The sequence below is a fragment of the Patella vulgata genome, chromosome 1 (genome assembly GCF_932274485.2).
Source record: "Patella vulgata chromosome 1, xgPatVulg1.2, whole genome shotgun sequence".
NCBI lineage: Eukaryota > Metazoa > Mollusca > Gastropoda > Patellidae > Patella > Patella vulgata.
In genome coordinates, this window is record NC_065879.2 from 3,578,002 (window position 1) to 3,604,728 (window position 26,727).

The 26,727-nt window shown below is 36.0% G+C and overlaps 2 protein-coding genes across 5 annotated transcripts in view; one reads left to right on the forward strand and one right to left on the reverse strand.

Annotated features, from left to right (window-relative positions):
• Nucleotides 1-26,384, reverse strand: LOC126808478 (uncharacterized). Of its 4 annotated transcripts, none has more exons than XM_050533213.2 (2): nucleotides 26,281-26,384; nucleotides 1-4,358 (listed from the first exon to the last, which is right to left on the reverse strand). In XM_050533213.2, exon 2 carries the CDS (start codon nucleotides 4,356-4,358, stop codon nucleotides 2,124-2,126), a length of 2,235 nt encoding a protein of 744 aa, XP_050389170.1. In that variant the 5' UTR covers nucleotides 26,281-26,384; the 3' UTR covers nucleotides 1-2,123. The 4 variants fall into 4 exon arrangements, with proteins under 4 accessions (XP_050389170.1, XP_050389167.1, XP_050389168.1 ...); XM_050533210.2 differs by lacking the exon at nucleotides 26,281-26,384 and adding an exon at nucleotides 23,561-23,689; XM_050533211.2 differs by lacking the exon at nucleotides 26,281-26,384 and adding an exon at nucleotides 18,795-18,988.
• The window catches only part of LOC126808487 (zinc finger CCCH-type with G patch domain-containing protein), a 48,868-nt gene that overhangs the window by 17,800 nt on the left and 4,341 nt on the right, over nucleotides 1-26,727 (forward strand). The gene's annotated exons all lie outside the window — the stretch shown is intronic.

The following is a 26,727-nucleotide window of genomic DNA, read 5'->3' on the forward strand; positions in this document are numbered from 1 at the left end:
TTGTAAAGTGGCACAATTTACATTGCACAAATTTATTGTGTTACAAGGAAGCAAGCATTAAAATAAATTAGTTTCCTTTCGCCAACTATAATTTGCATGATCTTTGTGGTTTAATGGTCGAGAGCAAGACATTAAGTACAGTAGAATCTGCATTAAGCAGCCACCCAAGGGAATTTTCACAACTGACCGCTTAACGGGAGTGGCCTCTTAATAAAATCTCGTTGCTTTTTGTGCCGACATAAATTAAATATTACGCTTGGATGCATTGGAAGCGGTAAATTTGGCCGTCGCTGAATCTTGCGCCGAACGAAAATTCTTTACTCAAATCTCGGACATAACTTAACGGGAGTGGCCTCTTAATAAAATCTCGCTGCTTTTTGTGCCGACATAAATTAAATATTACGCTTGGATGCATTGGAAGCGGTAAATTTGGCCGTCGCTGAATCTTGCGCCGGACGCAAATTCTTTACTCAAATCTCGGACATAACTTCTGTAAACTTGTCATTTTGTACCAACCTTTGAAACTACTGTCTACCATTGTGATGCATGCGATAATATTTATCCATTTTTGTGAAGAAAATCGATGAATTCATTTTATTTTATCAAAAAAGCACATGAACAAAAAACATCGCTAATTTTATCACCTATTTACAGGGGGTGTAACTCTGTATGTAATATTATAGGAGGCGCTAAGAGAGATACTAGATGATCGTGACAAAACTCGGTACTTTTATTTTATTCAATCAGTATCAAATAATGTGTCGTTACGCGTGAAAACAATGATCAGGTTAGTCGTTTAATAAAACAAAAGATTAATTAACAGATAATCCTGGGTTGATTGTTATGTTTACATTTCTTTTTACCTGATCAGTGGGGGTCCAGTTAATTAACTACTACTCACGGGATTAGCGGGGGTGTTACAAAGAACGACAAGATGGTATCATTCAACAATGGCTGTTGAATGGGCGATGTTTTGTTGAATTTATTAGTAAAATAGTGACCGCTGGCCACGTTAGAGGAGTGACCGTTGAATAAAAAGATGAAACAACAGAATTTCTACGGGGGGAATTTATCGTGACCGCTTACAAGGAGATGTCGCGGAATAGGAGTGGCTGCTCATACAGATTCTACTGTAATATATTGAAACAACACGAGGGACATCAGTCACAAATTGTTGTTTCAATATATTACGCAATGTCTTAAGCTCGAAACCATTAAACAAATTAAAATACAGACAATCGCACATGCTTTGCAATGAAATACGTCACTTGGGCTCAATATTTTAACAAGTTACGCTTGGCACATTGCCCGTATGATTATTTGATATAATGGTACGCCAACATCAAAGGATGAGGGCACATCTGTATTTTAAATACATTTGAAATAAAGAAATAAGCAAAGTTCATCTTTTGTAAATGAATATGTGATTAAAGTGTCACATTATTATGAAAAAAAAAATATGGGTTGTAAAATAAGAGCTTTGCATTCTTGGAACACATTGATATATAAATTTTACAGGTAAATGCGTAATTATCTTGAATTGTTTGTAATCGGTCGTAAGAAATTTTGACTCTAAAAATCTGTGTGAAGCTGCTCATAATTAATCTAAAAATAAATCTTAAAAAGAAAATCAGTTCTGTATTTTTGTGTAACTTTTTCACACCATTATTATAAATGTTATTAAACATACATTATGCAAGAGCTAAATCTGCCTATTGCAGGTCTTTCTTTAGGCCTGAAATGTTATCTAAATTATTAATTAGACATTAATTAACTTATCCAGACCATAATCAACTCTCGATGCCATCACTAGCCAGTGTTATTTAGCGGATTGGAATACATTTTTAGAAAAATAATTAAACATAAAAATGGATAATCGAGACTTTGTTTTTTTATCGTACCGACTTTAGTAATGATGATCAAAGTTATACTATAATTCAAAAGCCAATATCTTGGTTCAGAGTGGGGCAATTCGACTGAAATTTTCAACATACATGTATTCTATTTACGTTATCTATTTTTTAACTAGTATAGCGATAACTGTCAACTCTTTATTTAATCTCCCATAATGCCTCTAAGTGTTTGATATAAGCACAATTGTTTTATGAAGAGCCGTTAAACTATCAGAGCTCTGTCACTTTGTCATCGGAATTCATTTCCTTTTTATAATTATTGTTAGAAGAAAAAGAACGCCATCTTTGTGTCTTCTTTCGAACACTTGCTCTCATTAGTTGAAGTTTAGTCCGTGTGAGCCCACTACTGCGAGAATTTGATTGTGTTTTCTCAGTAGTAAGGTTCTCAGTTTCCGCCTTTTCATTTTCCTGAGAGTCTTCATTATTATCATCTTCAATTACAAATTCTGTACTAGATCTTGAAGAAAGGCTTCGACGTTTTGAATCTTTTGTACGAAAAATACCGGACCATCTTTTTTCTTTCTTCTCTTTGGGTTTATTTCGAAGGATAACCCCATCTGGTGGTGACGCTTGATCAGCTTTTGAAGCATCCAGATTTTGATCAGGTTTGAAATGTTGTCGTATTTGACTAAATCGATTCTTTAACTGTTTCATACGACTTTGTTTATTAATGGCAGTTGGTTGTTCTACAATCTCTTCGACAGCAGCCTCGTATTCGAAAGTTATCGTATCATTTGATTTTGGACTGATGTACCCGTCATTCTGCATTAAAACTTCTTTACGCCTTTTCCAACTTTCACGCAAGTTTTGCATGCGCTTTATTTTATCTTCTCTGTCTTCATGCGACAGGTGGGCCATCTGGCGTGAAATTTCGTTTCGTTCCATGATATCTCGTGAAGTTGCGTTGGGCGGAAGAGCTTGAGTGAATGATGGAATTTGTGCCTGGTGCTCAAATTCAGGATTATCAAGATAGTAGTTTGTTGCATTTCCACCCAAGGACACAACACGTTTCCGATTTGATAATGATGCTATGGGTACCTCAGTTTGGAAGGGTTTATCTGTAAAAGGATGTGTGTCCATTGTATTGGAATTTCCTTCCAAAAGTTGTCTGCGTCTTTGTTTGAATGATTCCCGCATGGTACGAAATTGATCGACAGTTACAGAAGCATCACTAAAACTTACGTCGGCCTCGTTTTCTGATTCGCTTACTCTAGTGCTTTGACGCTTGACGCGCCTGGAAATTGGCGGACTGGTAGAGTAAGTTAAAAGACGTTCGTTAAAAATAGATTGATTAAAAGATGTATTTTCAGCACTTAAATCTCTTTCCATTTCTAAAGATCCAGGAATGAAGACGACCGAAGATTGTTCTAAATTGTTCAATTGGCCGAAGTTAGCTGACATGAGTACGTCAGGAGATTCTGTAGGTGTTTCCAGTTGTAACTCTTGCCATTTCATCTGAACCTCGGATATATTCACAGAACAGAACATTAGACGATCTTTGAGTGCCACCATTTCTTCATCCGTCGCATATTCCTGTACCTGTTTCAAAAATTCAACGGTTTGTAAAATTCCCTTCAAGTTTTGTCGCAAAGTTTGTTTCGATCTTTCTGCATCTTTCATCATTTTTTCCTCATGATATCGACTATCGACTTCAGCAAGCAGACGTTTCTCGTGTCGTCTAATTTGATGTTGTAATATATTGGACCTTTCTTCCACCTTACGTTTTAACCGATATCTTTTTTCTCGCCAATTATTTACAGATTGGTTTATGGAGTCGATAGCATAAGTTACTCGGAGTGCTTCCCCTTGAAGAGCCATTAACTTATGGTCCATGTGACTGGATAATTTATCAACCATGATATGTAGAGTGTCTTCTGCAGAAGCGTGACTCTGTACCAAATCGGGTTGTGCCGAAATTATACTTGAAGGGTTGCCATTTTTGTCCGTTGTAGCAGACGACATTTTTATGTCTCTGTTACCAGGAGAACTGAATGTATCTCTCCGTTGTAGCGAAAACAGGGATAGACTACTTGGTGAATATTTGGCCTTTTCCATCAATGTTGAAACGGTTTCTTGATCTGTGTTGGGGTCTCCAGTATTCTCATTGCTGGCGAATTCTTGTATTTTGTTGATGTACTGTTTTACAACTCGTTCCGCAAATATATTGGTTGTTAAAACACTAATGCCCCCTGTTGGAGAATTCATGAAATATCCGCACAAAGTACAAGTAATTTTGTCCGTTTCATTTAGTTGAGTTTGAAGACAAGTGTGGCAGTAGGTGTGAAGACAAGGCAGGAGTTTCGGATCTGTAAAGACTTTTTGACATAACTTACAAAAGAGAAGATTGATTGGTAGACCATAGCTCGCCATGTTGGATAATTGTATTACTTCTGTAACCGAAAGCCTGGTTTTTGACGAGGAGGGAAACGAAAATACTTCGCACATCTGAAAAGAGAAAGAAAATTTATTCAGAATTTGTTAGAGGCTGCCATTATTTTGTAACGTCACTGGACATTTTATGAACGTCAAAGACTCTTCATATTGACTGACTCAACATTTTGTGCAGACATTAGAGTCTGAAATTTAATAAAAGTTTACTGTTTAAGATCTTTTATAAACTAATTCAGTGATTGTAATTTGTTTTTGAACTAATAGTACTATTAATTGTACACATGCAGTACAAACTTTAGATTTTTAATCCCTTGGGACTATGTGTCACTAGGGGGGTTGGATGGCTGATTGGTTAGCGCATGCGTGTTCAATCATAAGGTGTGTCATTGAGTCAACTGGTGTGGTTTCGATTCCCCAACTGTACGTAACAAGGAGTAGGGTTGCCTGTCCAACCTTTTGGGTTTTCTTCGGGTCCTCCGGCTTCCTCCCACTGCTAAAGAAGGTGTGTCATTGAGTCAACTGGTGTGGTTTCGATTCCCCAACTGTACGTGACAAGGAGTAGGGTTGCCTGTCCAACCTTTTGGGTTTTCTTCGGGTCCTCCGGCTTCCTCCCACTGCTAAAGACCTCTACGTTCACACAAATTATTGAAATAAAATTGAACCATATGTTATTCCCGAAATGACCTAGTTTTGGTCGAGTGGAAGTTAAACTCTCTCTCTCTCTCTCTCTCTCTCTCACTCTCAAGTAATGTTGCTATGGTCTCTGTACAGTCCTGCTTAAAATCACATTTCAGCTGCATTATGCCTCACTAGCACTTTTCAGTCAGTCAAATCAGTATATAATCAACCCTTTACACACATATATATCACCTGTCATATAGACGTTGTCAAGCACAAATTATCAGGTACAACATATATTTTTTAAAAATTACAAACTTTGAGCTAGTAAACATTGAATTACCAGTATACAGCAATTTTTTGTTCAGGTATTTTGATCTGTGTTTTATGGTGACCACACCTTTATTTTCACCCCAGGTGTTGAAGATACAGAGGTGCGATTATAATAGACTTGTGAAAGATAAATATTAAATTACTTAACACTAACTTTTGAAACATTGCACTTACAAAATGTGGAGACTAAATCAGGCTAATGATCCATTATAAACCTTTTATAAAGTTAACCGGGACTTAAGATACATTTTAACTCATTTGACCTTAATAAAGAAACATGAACCATGGGTCATGTAGCATACAAATTCTAGCAAATACTGTAAAATTAATTAACCAATTTAGTAAAGACAGAAGTTCAGTTTTAATTTAGAAAAACATTCAGCCTTTTTAGCCCTTTTCTAACATTTACATGTATGTGCATTCAACTATGAAGGGTAATGTGTACACGTACCTATTTTCACAAAATTTGCCATATTTTCTGTTTTTATAATCTAATATAGATGAGTTGTACTCCGTAATTTATAGATCTTGCTACTGGTATACAAGTTTATATCTCTCCTTACTATCCTTTGCTCCATTATCAATATAGTTCATATATAAACTTGTATAACTACATTTATAGGTGATTTCTCCACAACAAAACCCTTAGATTTTATCAGTTTTGAACTTTTCAATACCTTCTTTATTTCAATGTGTTTACTGTGCTGTAAACTCTTTCTTTTCGAATTCTTTCTCATTGATAAATTCATTGACTGGCAAGTCAACCTTTTATAATGAAATCTTTTTCACGACCGGCATGACAATCTTATATATACAACACTGTTTAGAAATCTTAAGTATTGATTAAATTTATTGAAATATGAATAAGATAAAACTATTTGACATTTCCAATAATTTACATGTAGCTTTGACATATTTTAAGAGGTTTACACCATTTTCTACCTGTTTAATCAGTGAAGCATGGTAAGTAAATCTTATCAAATATGGAAATTTTAACAGGTAAACTGTCAGTGTTACTCGTATTGAGACATATTTTATTAGTAACGATTGTTAACTTTCATACAACATGTAGAAGATAGTTAAATAATGGGATGTAAGAGTAAGCTTACTCGTTGATATCTATAATTAATTATCAAAAAGTTGGTCATTAATATTAATAATACATGTGTTCTTAATCGGGGTGTTGGATGACAGAATGGTTAGCGCATGCACGCTGTATCATAAGGTCTGTCTTTGAGTCAGCTGGCATGGTTTAGATTCCCCGGTTGTACTTGACAAGGGGTAGAGTCGCCTGTCCAACCTCATGGGTTTTCTCCAGGTCCTCCTGTTCCTCCTACTGCTAAAGACCCCTACGCAAGCAATTATTGAAATAAAATTGAACCATATGTTAGTCCTGAAAAGACCTAGTTTGTGTCAAGTGGACATTAAACCCCATTTCTCTCTCTCAGCTTTTTGGTGCAGTAGTCTCAATCAATTGATACCTTTAAGACCAATGTTTCCACACCCTATAGTCATTGAAGGGCCTGACGAGGACAGCTGTCTAGTCGTTTGGATGGTACGAAAAACTGATATCCCGTGAACACATTGGCGTGCACATAAAAAGATCTCCTGGCAGTTGGAATTTGATATAAGAATAGGCCATAGTGCCGCTGCCCGAGGAAAATTTCCATCATAGCACACTCTATAGCGTATGCCCGTCTTCATTAGCCCAGTTCGGAGCAGAACAGTAGGACGTTAAACCCCATTTCACTACAGTTCATTTATATTCATTGAGAACATAGATAATATTGTTCTGTTATAACGGAGACTAGAACAAGGAGTGTGTAAAATAATAGTGGTGTTTATTTTTGTTGGCCATCTTGCCTAACAACATTCAAATGTATCTATGTTATAAATTTCAATAAAGACTTTTGAAGAGTTCTTATCTATTGCACTTAAAGGTCACCGGAAAAGCATCATAAATTTTTTAAATAATGCAAGTAATTATTTCAACATATCCTTTCTATAAGTAAAACACGAACCCGAATGTCAATATTACCTGCAACAGGTAAATTTCACCGCTAGTAATTTCTGCTGTTCTCCGTGAGTAGTCGTAACTTTCTGTCAGTAAACAATCTGTGACGGAGAACGGTGGAAATTACTAATGTTGAAATTTGATCTAATTAATATGGACATGCCAGATAATGAAAATGCCAGATATATGATCTAATATGAATATGAATATGCTAAATTATATTTGCATGTATATGTTACATATTTAAATTTAAAAAGAAACCACTCACATACATATAGAATAAACAATATATAATTTTGTTATTTTAATATCCAATTTCGGTAATGCAATAGTTAAAAGAAGGGCGAATAAATGTATGAGTGGGGTAGATATAAATCAGCATTTAAAAAAACGATGCTGTATCTTTGTGTAGCTGTAGGAAACAAATGAAAACAATTATGAGATGATCATCGCCTCAGGGCTGAATTTGATATTTTGATAGCCAATATATGAGCTTGTTTTTATGTCGTAAAATGAGTGTTTTATCTCTAGTAAACCATCTAATAATTTATATTATGGGGCTTCATGTTTATAAAATTGTGTGGGAGCCATAAAAAGCTCCTGATACCTTGAATATATGCAGTTAAAAAGTAAACAAAAACTGAAAGTAGTTTAATATTTCAATATTTAGGAGAGCGATTTATCTAATTTGCAGGAGTCTTTAATGACTCCTTCGAAGGAAAGCCGACGTGCGTCGAGAGGAGCAGGAACAAAAGCTCCCCTTAAATGTAAGGACTGTATTATCAAACTTTAATTTAACCAGTAACAGGCCTACATGTTTATGATTTATGTGTGTGTGTGTGTGAAACAGCTTTATTTGTCGCCATCTTCCACCTATCTGATATCGCGGACAAAAGATGATTCATTTGAATAATTTATATTATATTTATCCAATAACAGACCTACATGTTAAATGATTTATATGACTAATTTCATTATATAATGTTTGTAGCTTAGTGTGGGTGTATATGATTTAAGGTAACAGGATCTACTTGAAAAGATGTATATCAAAATAACAAGTTGAATTGTTTAATTTCACAAATTAAGCTTTACACAATCATTTTTTTTTTTACAGTCATCGTTAAGTCATTATTTCATATGTTTATTAATATTAGTGTCCAATCTGATTAAAACACAGATCCTATTTTGTTTCGTTTTTATAGTTCAAAATTTCATTTTATTTGTCATTACTACACTAGGATCTGGAAGAGTTATTATTAGCCAATGAAACGGTCTGTTACTGCGAGTTTTTGGTGTGAGATGCACGGAACTGTGGCTAACCCACTACAAAAATCAACACTAGTTGGTTAATCAAATGTCTGATGTCATAGGGTCAAGAGCTGCTTGTATGACCCCTGACGCGACCTTTCGCTACTATACTATATTCAGTTTGAGGGGGGGGTGGTGAATGGCCGAATGGTGTGCACGTGCGTGCGTGCTGTATCATAAGGCCATTTATTGAGTCAACCGGCGTGGTTTCGAATCCCCGATTGTACGTAACAAGGAGTAGGGTCGCCTGTTCAACCTTATGGGTTTTCTCCGGGTCATCTGGTTTCCTCCCACTGCTAAAGACCCCTACGCGCAAGCAAATTATTGAAATAAAATTGAACCATATGTTAGTCACTATATTCAGTTTGTACTTTACTACTACAACTACTTTGATACAATACAATATAGGTTATATAGACATAAATCTTACTTTACTGTAGATGTTCAAATATTTATCATTACAATAAGCCAATGGACATTAATGACAGCCTATTAACCGGACGTTAATGGCTTTTATATAGTAAAAATCCTGTTCTCACGTTATACATGTTTTGATCAGACTGTTCAAGTTTGTTTTCAGTAAGGTATTAATGTATTGTATTGTGCTATTGTATACGGCATGCGTCTCTTTATAGAGTTATACATGTATTTGTACCGTTTGACTCAATAACAGATGAATTCTTTTATAGTCAAAACTAATAGGATCACTTGGACAAACTTTAAAGGTACTGTTTGATCAAAATGAGATATTGATTTTCAAAACATTCTTTTTTGTTGATTAGAGGGGTTGGATGGCTGAATGGGTAGCGTGTGCGTGCTGTATCATGAAGTCTGTCATTGAGACAACTGGTGTGACCAGTTTCGATTCCCCAGTTGTACGTGACAAGGAGTAGGGTCGCTTGTCCAACCTTGTGAGTTTTCTCCCGGTCCTCTGGTTTCCTCCCACTGCTACAGACCCCTACGTGCAAGTGAATTATTGAAATAATATTGAACCATGTGTTAGTCCCAAAATGACCTAGTTTGTGTTGAGTGGGTGTTAGTTTAACTCCATTTCTCTCTCTCTCTCTCTCACAAAAGATTCTTTTTTGTTGATTAAACAAAATATTGCAGACACCAAGTTTAATGTAAAACACCAAGTTTAATGTAAAACATATTCAACATTTAACATTGAGAAGCGCTTTTATTGAGATTAGATGCAATCTGATTGAAATAAAGATCTATATTTCGTTTTGTTTTTTTGTATTTTCGACCACCTACACTACTTGAAGATCTGACAAGTTGTAGTGGAAGGTCGCGTCCTATGATTAATCAATCAATCAGCATTGACGTTCCTAGTGGTTTATCCACAGTTCCGTGCATGGCACGCCCAGAAGTTGCTGTAAGAGACCGTTTCATTGGCTCACTCACTTCAACCAAAATGCCAGTAATATAAGACCTCTTCCAGATCCTAGTGTAGTAAAGACAAGTAAAACGAAATTTTGAATATAAAAAACGAAACGAAATAGGATCTGTGTTATAATCATATTGGTTTAGATGCACAGCTCTATTTTTTTCGTGGGTAATCCGCTGGCTCGCTAGCCTGGAGGTCGGGTGTTAGATCCCTGCATTGGCCGAGAAAGTTCATCTTGATTTTCCGGCGTGGTTTCCCCTTGTCAGTGATGCAGAACAGAGGGCCTGACAAGGACAGCTGCCTAGTGGTTCGGATGGAACGAAAAACCGAGGTCCTGTGTACACATTGGCGTGCACGTAAAAGATCCCTTGGCAGTTATAAGAGTAGACCGTAGCGCCGCTGCCCGGGCAAAATTTCCCTCATAGCACACTGTATGGCGTATGCCCGTCCTCAATTAGCTCAGGTTAGGTGCAGAAGCGTAGGACGTTAAACCCCATTTCATTTCATTTCATTTTGTTCTAAAATAGACATTCATCACGCCATATTGTTGAAATGTCAGACTTTGTATATGAAGCGTTTAGTGTCACTTTAATAATAAAAAAAAAAGCACAGTAACTGCGTGTTATATTCTTCATAGGTAAACGTGCTTGTTGAATGAATATCTTCTATCAAAAATAAAATGTTTTTAATAAATTTAGAAAAGCACTGAGGTTTTCAAAAGAGATTATATGGTGAACATTATTTGCAGAGTTCGTCTTTAGTACTAGTCAGTTTTTATGGTTAATATTGTCTCGTTATATTTGATCTGGTTATTGTGGGTTTATTCTGATGTATTATGTATGTACTATTTCAATCATGCATGTGCATATTTAGTCAAAGTAATAAAAGTTTCCGCAAGCGTAGCTATATTTTATGAGAAAATAAAATTGTATGCCTGTCAGTGATTTTGCCTATCTGATTTAAGATACAGATCTGTATTATTATATTTTACATATACTTTAAATGGATGCTCTAGTGGCTAAAGTTAATATAAATTTATACACAAATAATCAAAACAAATTCTAATGATTTCTTATAATTACTGACAAAAGAAAAAATATACGATAACCCTTGTTGACCGCTGTGGGTGTATGTTTCGTTGCCTGGCAACCTATCTTCTTATCAACTTGAATTTTTTATGGTCTCTTTGTTTAAAAAAAATATGTTTTCTCAGTTATCCTCCAGCTTAACATGTCTCTAGGTTGATTAAACGGGGGTTGGATGACCGAATGGTTAGCACGTGCGCGCTGTATCATAACGTCTGTCATTGAGTCAACTGGCGTGGTTTCAAATCCCCGGTTGTATGTGGCTTGGAGGAGGGTCGCCTGTTCAACCTTGTGGGTTTTCTCCTGCTCCTCCGGTTTCCTCCCACTGCTAAAGACTCCTACGCGCAAGCGAAATATTGAAATCAAAATTGAACCATGTGTTAGTCCTGAAATGACCTAGTTTGTGTCAAGTGGATGTTAAACCCTATCTCTCTCTCTCTCTCAGATTGATTTAACCCACTGTTGCTCTTGTTGAATAAATGACAATAACTGTTTTTATGATAAATGTCTGTTGTTAGGTTTAGCTTAAGGGTATATATGTCTGGATGTTTACAGGATGTAGGATAAATTAAATCTGACTAACTGTCCTTAGCATGATCATTTTATTTGTCAGGTGTGGGAAAATAAGACATGATTTACACAAGTTTTCTATTGTCATTCTTTTTTTATCCCCCTTTTGGACCGATCAGAATTTTAAAAAAAAGATGACTTTTGTTGGCAGTGCAATTTTTTTTACAGGCCATGACCTTGTCTGATGGACTAAATGACTTTGACATTATTAGTGGATCCTCCAAAGTATTAAGCGAGGTGACATTTAGTAAACTCCTTCAAAGGCAAAAACCACATACATGTAAATAAAAGATATTTTTAACTTCAATTACACATGAAGAACGAGAAACAAGCAACAGTTTAAAAAATTTAGCTTTAGTTTTTTTTAAAAGAAAAGCTTTTTATATAATTTTCTCAAAGTGTTTTCAACTTTGGATTAATTGTCCTTTTAAATAAAATAACGGCCGATTACTGGACAAGAAAAATACCTGGCCCCTCGAGTTCACAAAGTATTCTCAGACTTAAGATTAGTCTTGGCGGAAAGTTACAACTACTCATGGAGAACGGTGGAAATCGCTAACATTCGGGATCGTGTTATACTTATGGAAAGGATATGTTGACATAATTCCTTGCATTATTTAAAAAAAACTTTTCCGGTGACCTTTAAATTTGAGAAATCTGGAGATTTGTAAGATTACGTAAGTTTGTTGAGGATCATATTGTAAGAATGAAATATTATTTAATGGCAAGTCAACACCAACCGGGCTATATTGCGCCAAACATATGATGATTCTTTTGAGACGGGCTAAATCATATCGCAAAATATTATATGCATAAATAAAAACAATATCTCAGTTTTATCAAATTTTAAAAAAATAAAAAAACAATTTTTTATGCATATAAACATTTAAAATAGAACATATTACATATATTTAAAATTTATAATAAAAACCTGTATCTTTTAAAAAGTTTAGTTATTTCGCAATATAACCCAGGTTGGTGTATTCTAATACTAGACATGGTTGGTTTAACTATATTGCTACATTAAACATACATTATGCAAGCTTTAAATCTGCCTATTGCAGGTCTTTCTTTAGGCCTGAAATGTCATCTACCTTATTAATTAGACGTTAATTAACTTATCCAGACCATAATCAACTCTCGATGTCATCGCTAGCTGGCGATATTTACTGGATTAGGGTCTCATTTGCTGCTCAACTTTCATTCATGATTTAATCGAGACTATGTTTATTTTATCCTACTGACTTTAGTTATGATGATCAAGGCTAGGCGGAAAATTCAATCGCTAAAATCTAGGTTCAGAGTGGATCAATTTGACTGAAATTTTCAGCAATTTTCCTTTACATTATCTAGTTTTTAACTATTATAGTGAGAACTGCCGGCTCTTTATCAATCTTCCATGATTTATCTTTAATGAAGGTTGTACTACATGTACAGAGTATAATGTACACACCCAACAATTTATTAATATGTTACTTGTGTAAACAGAATAAAGATTTTTTTTAGTTGTTTGTATTAGATTTGTATTATGATAAGACATGCACTAAATACAATTTTGTGTTGATGGACAAATTGTCTTTTTTGGTGGTTAAATTGTTTTTTATATATATATCTTTCATGGTAGCTCATAGTGGGTTTTTTTATACGTCCACATTCATAATGTGAACGTATTATGCCGTCGCCCCTGTCTGTGTGTGTGTGTGTGTGTATGTATGTATGTGTGTGTGTGTGTGTGTGTGTGTGTGTGTGTGTGTGTGTGTGTCTGTGGTTCGCCTACAGGGCGCAATTCTTCATGGATTTTCTTCAAACTTGGTATACTTATTCCTTATACCCCAAGGAAGATCCCTATTGTTTTTGGTGCATGCCCGACCCCCCGGGGCAGAGCCACGCCCATTTCTAGTATTTGTTTGTTTGTCGTCTACAGGCCACATTTCTTAACTAATAATCTTGAAACTTTGCATACACATTCTTTGTACCCTAAGGAACATCCCTATCGTTTGGGGTGCATGCCCAACCCCCAGGGGCAGAGCCACGCCCATTTTCTTTTCGTGTGTCTTTGTGTCGCCTACAGGGCGCAATTCTTACTGGATTTTCTTCAAACTTGGTATACTTATTCCTTATACCCCAAGGAAGATCCCTATTGTTTTTGGTGCATGCCCGACCCCCAGGGGCAGAGCCACGCCCATTTCTAGTTATAAAGAGCTGACAGTTCTCACTATAATAGTGAGACCGTAGAGAATGGAAAGATAATATATAGAAAATCAATCAAATTACTTCATTCTCAGCGGAGTAATCGCCGTTGGAAGAATAGTGTAGTCTCGGTTGTTATTGCTATCGTTGTTACGATAATAAACAAAGTCTCCATTATCCATTTTAAATTAAATTATTAACTAATTCAACCAACCGCTGCTCTAGAGAGTTGATTATGGATTTAGCATTCTAATAATGATTTATATAACATTTGAGGCCAAACGAAAGATCTGCAATAGGCAGATTAAGCTCTTACATAATGTATTTTTAATCATATTAATTTGAAGCGACTTGATGTTGCAATGTAAATTTTGAGTCTATTAGCATTATTTGTTTGTACTGGATGTCACTAGTTGGTGTGCTCGGAGCCGGAATCTTCCGCCTGTTTGTTAAATCTATCTAGTAGAAATTCAGTATAGTACAATGTGTATATATGATTTTAAAAAGGAATACCGACCTCTTGACATTTACATCCCTTTAAACATATTTTATTTCTTCAGTCGATTTATAGCTTTCTTCTTTGCTCACATGTTTGTTTTTAAAGTGTGGGGTTAATGGAAGAATATAGGGTTATACGAAGACCGACTAGATTTAAATACATTAATCTTAATGATTTGAAAACCAGATCCGCTGGCAAGAAAGTTTTGTTTTAATAGTCTTCTCACTGGTCTTCCTCAAACTCAACTAAAATTCAGCGAATCCAGAATCTCACAGCAAGAGTGCACACAGGATCCTCATATCGCGGCCACATAATCCAAGTACAACAAACCCTTCGTTGGTTACAGTTAGAGCCCGGATCGGCTTTAAAGTACCCTGCCTAACTTATCATTGTGTCAGTGGAGAGCTCCTGGTTATCTCTGTGAATCAATACAACAGTATATTCCTAAAAGACAGTTGCGTTCAAACAATCTCAATCAACTAGTAATACCAAAGTGGAAATTTAGAAGTTGGATTCACTCCCAGTTGAACTGCGTTTTGTTACTTATTTGTCAATCTTAATGTATTGTGTGTAATTATATTAAAGCCAATCTTAAATTTTCGATTAAAAACTCATCTTTTCAAAATTCATTACAAAAATTTAAAAAAAACGTAGAGCCAATGAACTTTTGCATATAGTTTTCGTATGCGCAATGAATATGTTTTGTGAATTTGGCGCCATATAAATGGACACATTATTATACGTCCACATTCATATATTGCCGTCGCCCCTGTCTGTGCGTGTGTGTGTGTGTGTATGTGTGTATGTCTGTGTGTCGCCTACAGGCCACAATTCTTAAGTGATCATCTTCAAACTTTACATACTTATTCCTTATACCCTAAGGATGATCCATATTGTTTTTGGTGCATGCCCGACCCCCAGGGACAGAGCCACGCCCATTTTTTGTATTTGTTTGTTTGTCGTCTACAGGCCACATTTCTTAACGTATCATCTTGAAACTATGCATACTTATTCTTTGTACCCTAAGGAACATCCCTATCGTTTGGGATGCATGCCCGACCCCAAGGGGCAGAGCCACGCCCAATTTCTTTTCTTTGTATGTCTGTGTGTCGCCTATAGGCTACAATTCTTAATCAATCGTCTTGAAAATTTTTCATATGAATTGCTTATACCCTAAGTATGATCCCTATTGTTTTTGGTGCATGCCCGATCCCCAGGGGCAGAGCCACGCCCATTCCTTATATTTATTTATTTGTTTGTCATCTACAGACCGCATTTCTTAACGTATCATCTTGAAACTATGCATACTTATTCTTTGTACCCCAAGGAACATCCCTATCGTTTGGGGTGCATGCCCGACCCCAGGGGCAGAGCCACGCCCATTTTCTTTTCTTTTTATGTCTGTGTGTCGCCTATAGGCCACAATTCTTAATCAATCGTCTTGAAAAATTTTCATATGAATTGCTTATACCCTAAGTATGATCCCTATTGTTTTTGGTGCATGCCCGACCCCCAGGGGCAGAACCACGCCCATTCCTTATATTTATTTATTTGTTTGTCATCTACAGACAGCATTTCTTAACGTATCAACTTAACATACTTATTCCTTATACCCTAAAGATGATCCCTATTGTTTTTGGTGCATGCTCGCCTCCCCGGGGCAGAGCCACGCCCATTTTTTGTATTTGTTTGTTTATCGTCTACAGGCCACATTTCTTAACGTATCATCTTGAAACTATGCATACTTATTCTTTGTACCCCAAGGAACATCCCTATCGTTTTGGGTGCATGCCCAACCCCCAGGGGCAAAGCCACACCCATTTTCTTTTTTATGTCTGTGTGTCGCCTACAGGCCACAATTCTTAATCAATCGTCTTGAAATTTTTTCATATGAATTGCTTATACCCTAACGATGATCCCTATTGTTTTTCTACCCCCAGGGGCAGAGCCACGCCCATTTTCTTTTCTTTTTATGTCTGTGTGTCACCTACAGGCCACAATTCTTAATCAATCGTCTTGAAAAAATTTCATATGAATTGCTTATACCCTAACGATGATCCCTATTGTTTTTGGTGCATGCCCGACCGCCAGGGGCAGAGCCACGCCCATCCCTTATATTTATTTATTTGTTTGTCATCTACAGATCGCATTTCTTATCGTATCACCTTAAAACCTAGCATACATATTCCTTCTATCCTAAGGAACATCCCTATTATTTGTGGTGAATACCCAACCCCCAGTGGCAGAGCTACGCCCATTTTCTTTTTTTATGTCTGTGTGTCACTTGCAGACCGCATTTCTTAATCGATCATCTTGAAAACTTTTTTATACTTATTCCTTATAGCCTAAGGCTACTTTTTATACTTATTCCTTAATCCTAAGGCCGACCTCTATTATTATTTTTGGTGCATGCTCGACCCCTAGGCACAGAGCCACGCCTAATGTTTGTGTGTCTTGTGTTTTGCCTACAGACCGCAATTCTTAACAGATCCTTTTGAAACTTTGCATACCTATTCGAAACGTCATGCTTTTGGAATAAAGACATCGATTGTTTTAAAATAAAAATTGTGTTCTGTTAATGTGAACGAAGTGTTAAACTGATAGCAGTCCTACAACCCAGTTTTATTTCACAGACCCTCAATGCAAACTGGACCATATCAAACAAAACAGGAATGTGGACGTATATTGCTGCGTTAGCGATGCTCTTGTTAGTTTAAGAAATAATCCTGTTTGAACAGGTAAAACTTTGAATATGAGGAAAACAACCCGTATAGTTTACTCCCAGATGTTGATAAAACGCTTGAATAGAAAGAGTTGTGTAGGTTCATCTAACTAGATGGGGGAGGAGCACAGTGGCTTAGTGATTATTGCTGCCAACCTTTGTTGGGTTGGATGGCCGAAAAAGTTGGCGCGTGCGCGCTGTATCATAAGGTCTGACATTGAGAAAACTGATGTGGTTTCGAGTCGCTGGTATGTGACAAGGAGTAGGATCACCTGTCCAACCTCATGGGTTTTCTCCGGGTCCTGCTAAAGACCCCTACGCGCAAGCAAATTAGTGAAATAAAATTGAACCATATGTTAGTCCCAAAATGACCTAGTTTGTGTCGAGTGGACATTAAACCCCATCTCTCTCTCTCTCTCTCTCTCTCTCTCTCTCTCTGCCAACCTACTAAAAAGAAGATCCTGCTTGTTAGGACAGAAAAGAATATAGTGATTAGTATGGAATGAAAAACCAAAGGGCTTTGTAAAGTTAAACCAATTATATGGCAGCCATTGATTGATTAGTCATAAGAATGAACGCGATCGAAATTCAGAATTATTTTTGTCAGTTACTTGCAGAGTTATTTCCCTTGTAATTTGTAATTAAAGTCATTTTCAAGCTTTCCCCGATTTGAGAGAAATTCTTTTGAAAACTTCAAATTGAATTTGGAGAAAACCTTTTCATTAATTTATAAACAGTAAACGTTTAGATGACGAATTAAACTACCAGTAAGTGTATGTTCATTGCCTGGCAACCTATCTTTTAAGCCTTGAAGCATATTGAATTAATATTTTAGTATATAAAAGAAAATTGTTTAGAAATTATTTAGATTTTGATTCGTATACATTTAATTCTAGCATTGCTATTTGAAAACCAGTTCTAGAACCCTTTCTCTACTCATAACTTGTACTCTTCATAGCATTTTCATTGAGTAAACTTTTAACTATCTTCCGTCTTTCTATCTAAAACACGTAAAAGATCCCTTGACAGTTGGAATTCGATAAAAGAGTAGGCCGTAGTGCCGCTGTCCGGGCAAAATTTCACTCATAGCACACTGTATGGCGTATGCCCGTCTTCATTTAGCCCAGTATAGGAGCAGAGCAGTTAGTAGGATGTTAAACCCCATTTCATTTCTTTTCTATCTAAAGTTATAAAAAAGCAATGATCTAATCTTTACAATAAACTTGAATCATAGATGAAAATTTATCTTAATGTTTTTCAAAGCTTGACATAAATTAACCAAATTATTTTAAAGCATGCACAAAGTTTGATAACCTCAATTCATTTCAATGAATAATACATATTATCATCTTTATTATCATCCTTATATTATTATAATATGCTTTTGCATAACCTGTTGTCCTGTATACATGACATAAAAACACATAACACTACATACACAATTTCTTTCCATAATTTTAAGGTCTTTTTCAAAATTCTGATTAAAACGAGAGTCTGGTTGTTTTTTTTTAAAAAATTATGAACAAAACAAGTTTTTTTTAAAAACTGAACAATTGGCCTTTTGATAATCAAGTTATTTTTTGTTTTATTTTAAATAATGAGAAGAACAATGTTTTTTTTTTAAAACTGCACTATTTCCACTTTGAAAATCTTGGTGGTTTGTGTAACAAGTGTTGTATTGCTGTTTAAAAAAGAAAGCATCCAATGATTTAAGATAAAATGGAATCGAATGAAAACACTGACAATCAAATGGATACGTACCAACTATTTGCCACTAATTGAGCTATTTAATCCATTTGTAATCTATGGTGATTTAGATGTCATACTTCATTGATAATGTATTCCACCTGGTGTACGTTGTATAGTTATAACTCAAGGTGTGGACCACTCTCTGCCTCTAACAATAAAGCCAGTGATTTGAGTAACGCTTAAATATATACTGTGTCAACAACTACGGTAATCACTTCGCAGTGTCTCTTCAAATAGATCTTAATTGTTGAGCGTCAAGCCTGTCTCTGGCCCTCTATAAAATTCATTTTGAGGGTTTGTTTAGTCAGGATTAGTGACTAGTTGTAGCCTATTTGAGCGGAAAACTTTAAACGTGCCGACCTCGAAGTTTGATTTATTAAAAGAACTTATAAAGAATTGATTATCATTGAAAATTTCATGTCCCAAATACTTGTACAAATACAAAAGTGCAGATTTTATAAATGTCAACAAAAAGATGTCCGATATTGTTGGTAATAAAGGGCGTTAAGCTCTTATCTTAAAGATACATTATGGGAAATTAGATAAAGAGCTGGCAGTTCTCACTATAATAGTTGAAAACTAGATAATTTAAAAAGAATTTTCTGAAAATTTCAGTCATATTGACCCACTCAGAACTGAGAATTTAGCGATTGAATTTTAGGCCTAGCCTCGATTATCATTACTAAAGTCGTTATGATAAAAAACATAGTCTCGATTATCCATTTTTTGATTTAATTCACAATGAGCATTTAGAGGTAGATCGGACCAAATCCAGTAAATATCACATTCACAGGCTAACAATGACACCGAGAGTTTATTATTGTCTGACCTCTCTGCGTTGGAGATGCTTGATGTATATCTTGATAAACTTGATGTTGAATGGAGGTTGAAAAAGTGCGAGACTTAAACATACAACAGTTTCTGAGATAAAAACAACGAAAAAAGACGTGAGCAGGGGATAATCTGAGAATTTACTCGGGCTTTGAATTTTATGGTAAACTAGCAGGATACCCGGCTTCGCTCGGAAGTGGTAGACTAACGCCACCTGGCCTATGTTACTCCCCGGTCCGAGCCACCCCTATACCCCAAATTTCAGTCTTGGGGCAGGCCTAGTGTAGCCGCCAACCCCGAACAGACCGGCTTAGCTCGGTGGTCATAAATCCGAAACTGGAAATGGTAGACTAACGCCACCTGGCCTATGTTACTCCCCGGTCCGAGTTACCCCTATACCCCAAATTTCTGACTCGGGGCAGACTAACGCCACCTGGCCTATGTTACTCCCCGGTCCGAGTTACCCCTATACCCCAAATTTCTGACTCGGGGCAGACCTATTGTAGCCGCCAACCCCGAACAGACAGACTTCGCCCGGGGGTCATAACTCCAAAACCGGAAGTGGTAGACTAACGACACCTGGCCTATGTTACTCCCCGGTCCGAGCTACCCCTATACCCCAAATTTCAGACTCGGGGCAGACCTAGTGTAGCCGCCAACCCCAAACAGACAGACAGACAAACGACAGTCAAAAATATATATATAGATGGACAGCAATTAAAGACAACATCGTCTTTCATACAGTGAACTCTCCTCTGGCTTTTCACCCGTTGCTAGTTGCCAAAATAACTTAATATGTCTAAAATATTTAATATGTCTAAAATAGTTTGCACACTTGTTGCATTCTGCAGTTAATGTTAGGTTCCCACTGTCGTGCGATGCGTTACGATATAATTGTCTCTATTGCGTCCAAGATCTGCTACGTGCTAGCGTGCTACGTGCTACGTTTCAATACGGTCAACATGATTACCATGACTGACCTCAATGCATGATAAGACCTGATAGGATCACCACGATTACACCACGATTAAAACCACGATTTCAATCGTAGCACGAATCGTGATAGTGGGAACCTAGCATAAGATAATTTTCATTGAAACCTGATATAATTTATTATATAATTGATCAGTAATCTTTAAGGAAGAACACTTTTGAAAAGAAACGAATAAATACAGTTATTCCTTATAATAATAGTCCAGAGTTTTTAAGGAAAATATCTGAACATTTGCTTACTGTAGGGCTTTTCTATTATCATTCATCAGTACAAAAACATGAATTCATTTAACATCGTGTCACTATGGTTATTATGCAAATGTGTTTGTGTCATCGTATCATATATCTCTTTCATAAAAAAATAGAGACTTTGTTTACATCCCTGCCGATTCAAGTTTATTGCGACTTGATCAAATCTCCAAATGGAGGCTTTGTTTACATCCCTGCCAGATTAGAGTTTATTGCGACTTTATCAAATCTCCACATGGATGACGATGTGTGAATGACAGAAAGATTTTTACAATTTTAATTTCCACAAGATTTGAACCAATGGTTGATCGGATAATTTTGAAACTTAACATAAAAATGTCACCCATGTGTTCCTGTAAAAAATAAAGGCTGGGAATTCTTTATATTTAAAAAATGTCCCAATACATAGTATATACATATTAAAGATGCATTATGTAAGATTTAGATAAAGAGCTGACTGTTCTCGAAAATAGGTATTGAAAAGGGAATATGTTGAAAATTTCATTCAAATTGCTTTACTCTGAGCAGAGTTATAGCAGTTTGAAGAACAGTGTAATCTCGATTGTCATTGGTACCGTTGTTACGATAATAAACAAAATCTTGATTATCCATTTTTAAATTATTTTCTGGCAATCGTGATTAAATACGATGAAAATCAAAAGCCTCAGATGAACTAGAGAGTTGATGATGGGCTTGGCATGTGAATAAATGTCTAATTAATGATTTATATAACATTTTAGGCCAAACTTAAATGAAAGATCTATATTAGGCAGATGTAGCTTTTACTTAATGCATTTTTAAGGAAACAATATTTTCAAATGTTCTAGTTAGCTCTCTGAAACAGATTAAAACAATTTCTAGCATACAGTTTTAGAGGGACAATGTTGACAGAATGAAGCCTAGTGTTTTTTTAAAGATGTTTTTTATGAGTTTAATAATTTGACCTCTAAATCGAACATTTTAAATTGCTTTATAAGGTTGTACTTGTCAATACACTCAAGGTCAAAAAAGCAATGTGGAAACTGATTTTATGGGTTTAATTTTCTATACATTCTAGGAAAATAACCATCAAATATTTTCGAGCTTATATTTTTATGTGATATTTTTGAATGTATTGATCATATTGTATGTTACAAAGTTAGTGCAAACCATAAACGTAGTAACGCCCATATTTTAACAAAATTTAAAAGCTGTTTGGTGGAGAAAGCTGGTGTGGGCAGATATTGAGTTGCTAGACAACCTATTATTTTCTATTATAATAAACCAAAGGACTCTATATATACCAGTAGATGCATTGTATGCACAGTTTCCACTTTTTGCCTTTGTTAACGAGTAATCCGCAAAATCAAAATGTCATTGAATTTAAATTGTCTGTCCATGTTTTTAAATTGGCATTACACATTCTGAAAGTATTTATTTTTTTTACCTTATTAACATAAATATTTAAAATTGCAATTGATAGCCAGTTAAAAGGTCCTTAACATTTGCGTAATTGCTCAATTTGATAATGTAAAAGGCCAAAGATATAATTGGTAGTTAGTATGATTCCTTTGTTTTATTTCGTAACAATTTATTTATCTTGCGTGGATCTATCAAATACAACTTGCACTGCTGTACTTATATTTGTATGTATGTTTTGGGAGCCAGGGTGGCCATGTGGGTAAAGTCCTACTACATACAATCCCTGTGGTCAATCCCTGGAATTTGTCAGGGTTGTATTCCCTTCATTTGGAAGCGTGGTGGGTTGGGTGGCCAAATGGTTAGCGCGTGAGCGTTGTATAAGGTCTGTCATTGAGTCAACTGGCGTGGTTTCGATTCCCCAGTTGTACATGACAAGGAGTAGGGTCGCCTGTCCAACCTTGTGGGTTTTCTCCAAGTCCTCCGGTTTCCTCCCACTGCTAAAGACCCCTACGCACAAGTGAATTATTGAAATAAAATTTAACAATATGTTAGTCCTGAAATGACCTAGTTTGTGTCGAGTGGACGTTAAACCCTTTCTCTCATTTGGAAGCGTAGATGCCTCGTTCAGAAACTTTACTACAGGATGAGGATTGCCTTCATGATATCAGTGCTTGAACCAGATGCAAATGATTGTCAATTGAAATTTAAGAGAGAAATGGGGTTAAACATCCACTCGACACAAACTAAGTCATTTCGGGACTAACACATGTTTCAGTTTTATTTCAATAATTCGCTTGAACGTAGGGGTCTTTAGCAGTGGGAGGAAACTGGAGGACCCAGAGAAAACTCACGAGGTTGGACAGGCGACCCTACTCCTTGTCGCGTACAACAGGGAATTGAAACCACGCCAGTTGACTCAATGACACAGCGTGCATGTGCTAACCATTAGCCATCCATCCCCGTCTAATTGAAATGGGTAGAATTACGACTAACAGTGAATTCATGTAAACAGAAGAAATAGATTTGGTTAATTTACTAAAATCAGTATATATTACATAAATAAATGAAATATCTCCTTTAATATTATCATGCTAGAGGGTAATTTGCATATTTTTTCAGGCCCCACATGTCTGTTTATGTGTAAGGTTCTGATAGAAGTAAGATACCTCTATACATTGTATATCAACAATCTAAACACAGTCAATAGAGGACAGATCTTATCAAATTATTACAAAATTTGAAAAGAATCAAGGTTCCAATTGACATATTATTTTTAAAAAAGATAGAAAAATGATACATAATACCTTTATATACTGTTTAAGATAAAGTTTCCAAGGTCCTTCACCTGTGTAATATTTCGAAGTATTTTTCCCCCCGAAATGATTTGGTAATGATCTCATTCATGTACACTACATGTTCGTTTGTTCCCCCTCAAAAGCCAAACGACAGATATAAATGGCGTACAGAATATGATATACAGGCTATTGTCATGTGACCGCATGTGACCAAACATTAAGGGACAAGACAGTATAATATATCACTTTGATATCCCCTGGTCACATGACCTATATGTACTTAGGATATATACATACTGACCACATGAGAAAAATAGCGTTTTAAATTGCATAATAAAATTCAATAAACTACTTCTAAAATTGCTAAATATTTTCCCCATTGATAAAAAATCGGCCTTTCCAAATATTAACCTTGAAACTATAATCTTTTGGGTAAATATTCAGAGTTTTTTGATACAGATGTTTGGCTTCAAATAAGAATTTAGTAAAGGAATGAAATTTGTCTGTATGTACATGGTGATTCACTAAAGAATAGGCTGAGTTCAGTAAAGGAAATGAAATGAAATGAAATGAAATTGGGTTTAACGTCCTACTGTTCTGCTCCTATACTGGGCTAATGAAGACGGGCATACGCCATACAGTGTGCTATTAGGGAAATTTTGCCCGGGCAGCGGCACTATCGCCTACTCTAATATCGAATTCCAACTGCCAAGGGATCTTTTACGTGCATTCCAATGTTTACACGGGACCTCGGTTTTTCGTCTCATTCGAAGAACTAGACAGCTGTCCTTGTCAGGCCCTCCGTCCTGCATCACTGCCAAGGGGAAAACACGTCGGAGTTCAGTAAAGGATATAGAATAATAGATAACATACTGTTTGATTTATTCTGGGGGAGTTGGATGGCCGAATGGTTAGTGCATGCACGCTGTATCATAAAGTCTGTCATTGATTCCCTGGTTGTATGTGACAAGGATTAGGGTTGCCTGTCCAACCTCGTGGGTTTTCTCTGGGTCGTCTGGTTTCCTCCCACTGCTAAAGACCCCATCGCGCAAGTGAATTATTGAAATAAAATTGAACAATATTTTAGTCCTGAAATGACCTAGTTTGTGTCGAGTGGACGTTAAACCCCATTTCTCTCTCTCTCACTCTTTTTTGATTTGTTCTGTAAAATTTATATGGGAAAAGATATTGCTTAAACTTCAGTTCACTAATTAATCTCTTAAATTGTCTCAATTAGCTCATTAAAGAATCTTTGATCTTGATAAAATCAGATCGTTTGTTTATATACGCCCACTTTTATGTGGTTGTTTTGGGGGGTTGGAGTGTTGGATGGCGTGGTTTTGATTCCCCTGTTGTACTTGACAAGGAGTAGGGTCGCCTGTCCAACCTTGTGGATTTTCTACGGGTCCTCCGGTTTCCTCCCATCACTAAAGACCGGTGTGGTTTCGATTCCCCAGTGACAAGGAGTAGAGTTGTCTTCCAACCTCGTGGGTTTTCTCTTGGTCCTCCAGTTTCCTCCCACTGCGAAAGACCCCTACGTGCAACTTGCACGGTGCAAGCGAATTATTGAAATAAAATTGGACCATATGTTAGTCCGGGAATGACCTAGTTTGTGTCCAGTGGATGTTAAACCCCATTTTTCTCTCTCTCTCTCTCTCTCTCTCTCTCTTCAAATTGTTAAACAGAATCAATAATAAACATCAAAGAACTAGCTTTTGTCCAGCACAAACAACATGACCAGGTAGGTGGTCAACAATTTGTTTGTTCATTGTTCCCCTTGAATTGACTCCTTAACAAGATTGGGTATATTGTGGGATTAATGTTGTGTGCGTTTTACTAGCTGGATATATAACAAATAGGATGTCACTTTACAATAAACACATTTTACACATCACTTATTTTACTCACAGATTCAAGTCACAGCTATTTTAATTCATTAGATTGTCTTAAGTTAACGGTGCATTTCATGAAGAATATACCATTAAAACAGATTTATAATTCATTAGATTGTCTTATGTTAACTGTGCATTTCATGAAGATTAACATTCAGTTATTAATGAACTGTCAAAGATTTTAATTAAGGAGCATACATACTGTACTGTACTGTACTTAAGACAGTATATGTTATGCCATGCACTGGATTGTATTAATAGTTTTCACACAGATTGTGTGACGTTACTATTCCCAGGCTGCATTATTGACTTCAGTATTAGTATGTAAATACTGATACTTCGCTAAAAATCTGAGGGTACTCAAGCGTTGTCTACACAGATCATAGTGATTTTTATCTTGACTCTAGTGAAATGTGCACATTCTTATACCCATGTTTGATAGTTACTATATTATGCGATATGAAACGAATCGGTAACAGAATGTTAGTTACATGAAATAAAAAATTCATATCTTGGTTAATAATATTATTTATCCAACCTCGTGGGTTTTCATTGGGTTCTCTGGTTTCCTCCCACTGCTAAAGACCCTGACGCGCAAGCGAATTATTGAAATGAAATTGAATTATATGTTAGTCTCAAAATAACCTAGTTTATGTCTAGAGATAAACTCTCTCCCTCTCCCCCCCTCTCTCTCTCTCTCTCTCTCTCTCTCTCTCTCAATATTATGTAAATAAACTTAATTACAAGTTTTAAAATTACCTACACCTATTTTAAAATTATTCATTAGGTGCATCATATTACATTGAGAGTTCATTAACCTACATAATTGATGCTTACCTGCTTGACTGACTTATATGATTGCTTTATTATGCACAAGTATAGAATACTGGCATACTCTGACAACAAAAAAAAGAGCTGTGGACCGCTATGCCCTTTTGCCGTCTATTCGCTATATTCAGTAGATAAACCATTGTACATTAGATGAAAGATATTACTGTATGTATAGTAATAAACCATTGTACATTAGATGAAAGATATTACTGTATTTATAGTAATAAACCATTGTACATTAGATCAAAAATATTACTGTATTTAAAGTAATAAATGTCCAGAGTGTTGATTTACGGGGTAACAGTATGACTACCTTGACTTCATAGCCCTTCAACTGTTGCATTGAAGATACTTTATTGGAGACTAGATAACGAGCTAGCAGTTCTCACGATTTGCTAAAAAAATTTAGTAAAATTGATCCACTCTGAATCAAGAATTTAGCGATTGAATTTG

Coding starts and splice junctions, on each gene's coding strand:
- LOC126808478 (XM_050533210.2), bottom strand. CDS start 23,656: ATGAGATCATTACCAAATCATTTCGGGGGGAAAAATACTTCGAAATAT. Junction 4,359..23,560: donor ATCTTAAACAGTATATAAAG/GTATTATGTATC, acceptor TTCTCTTTTCAG/ATGTGCGAAGTATTTTCGTT.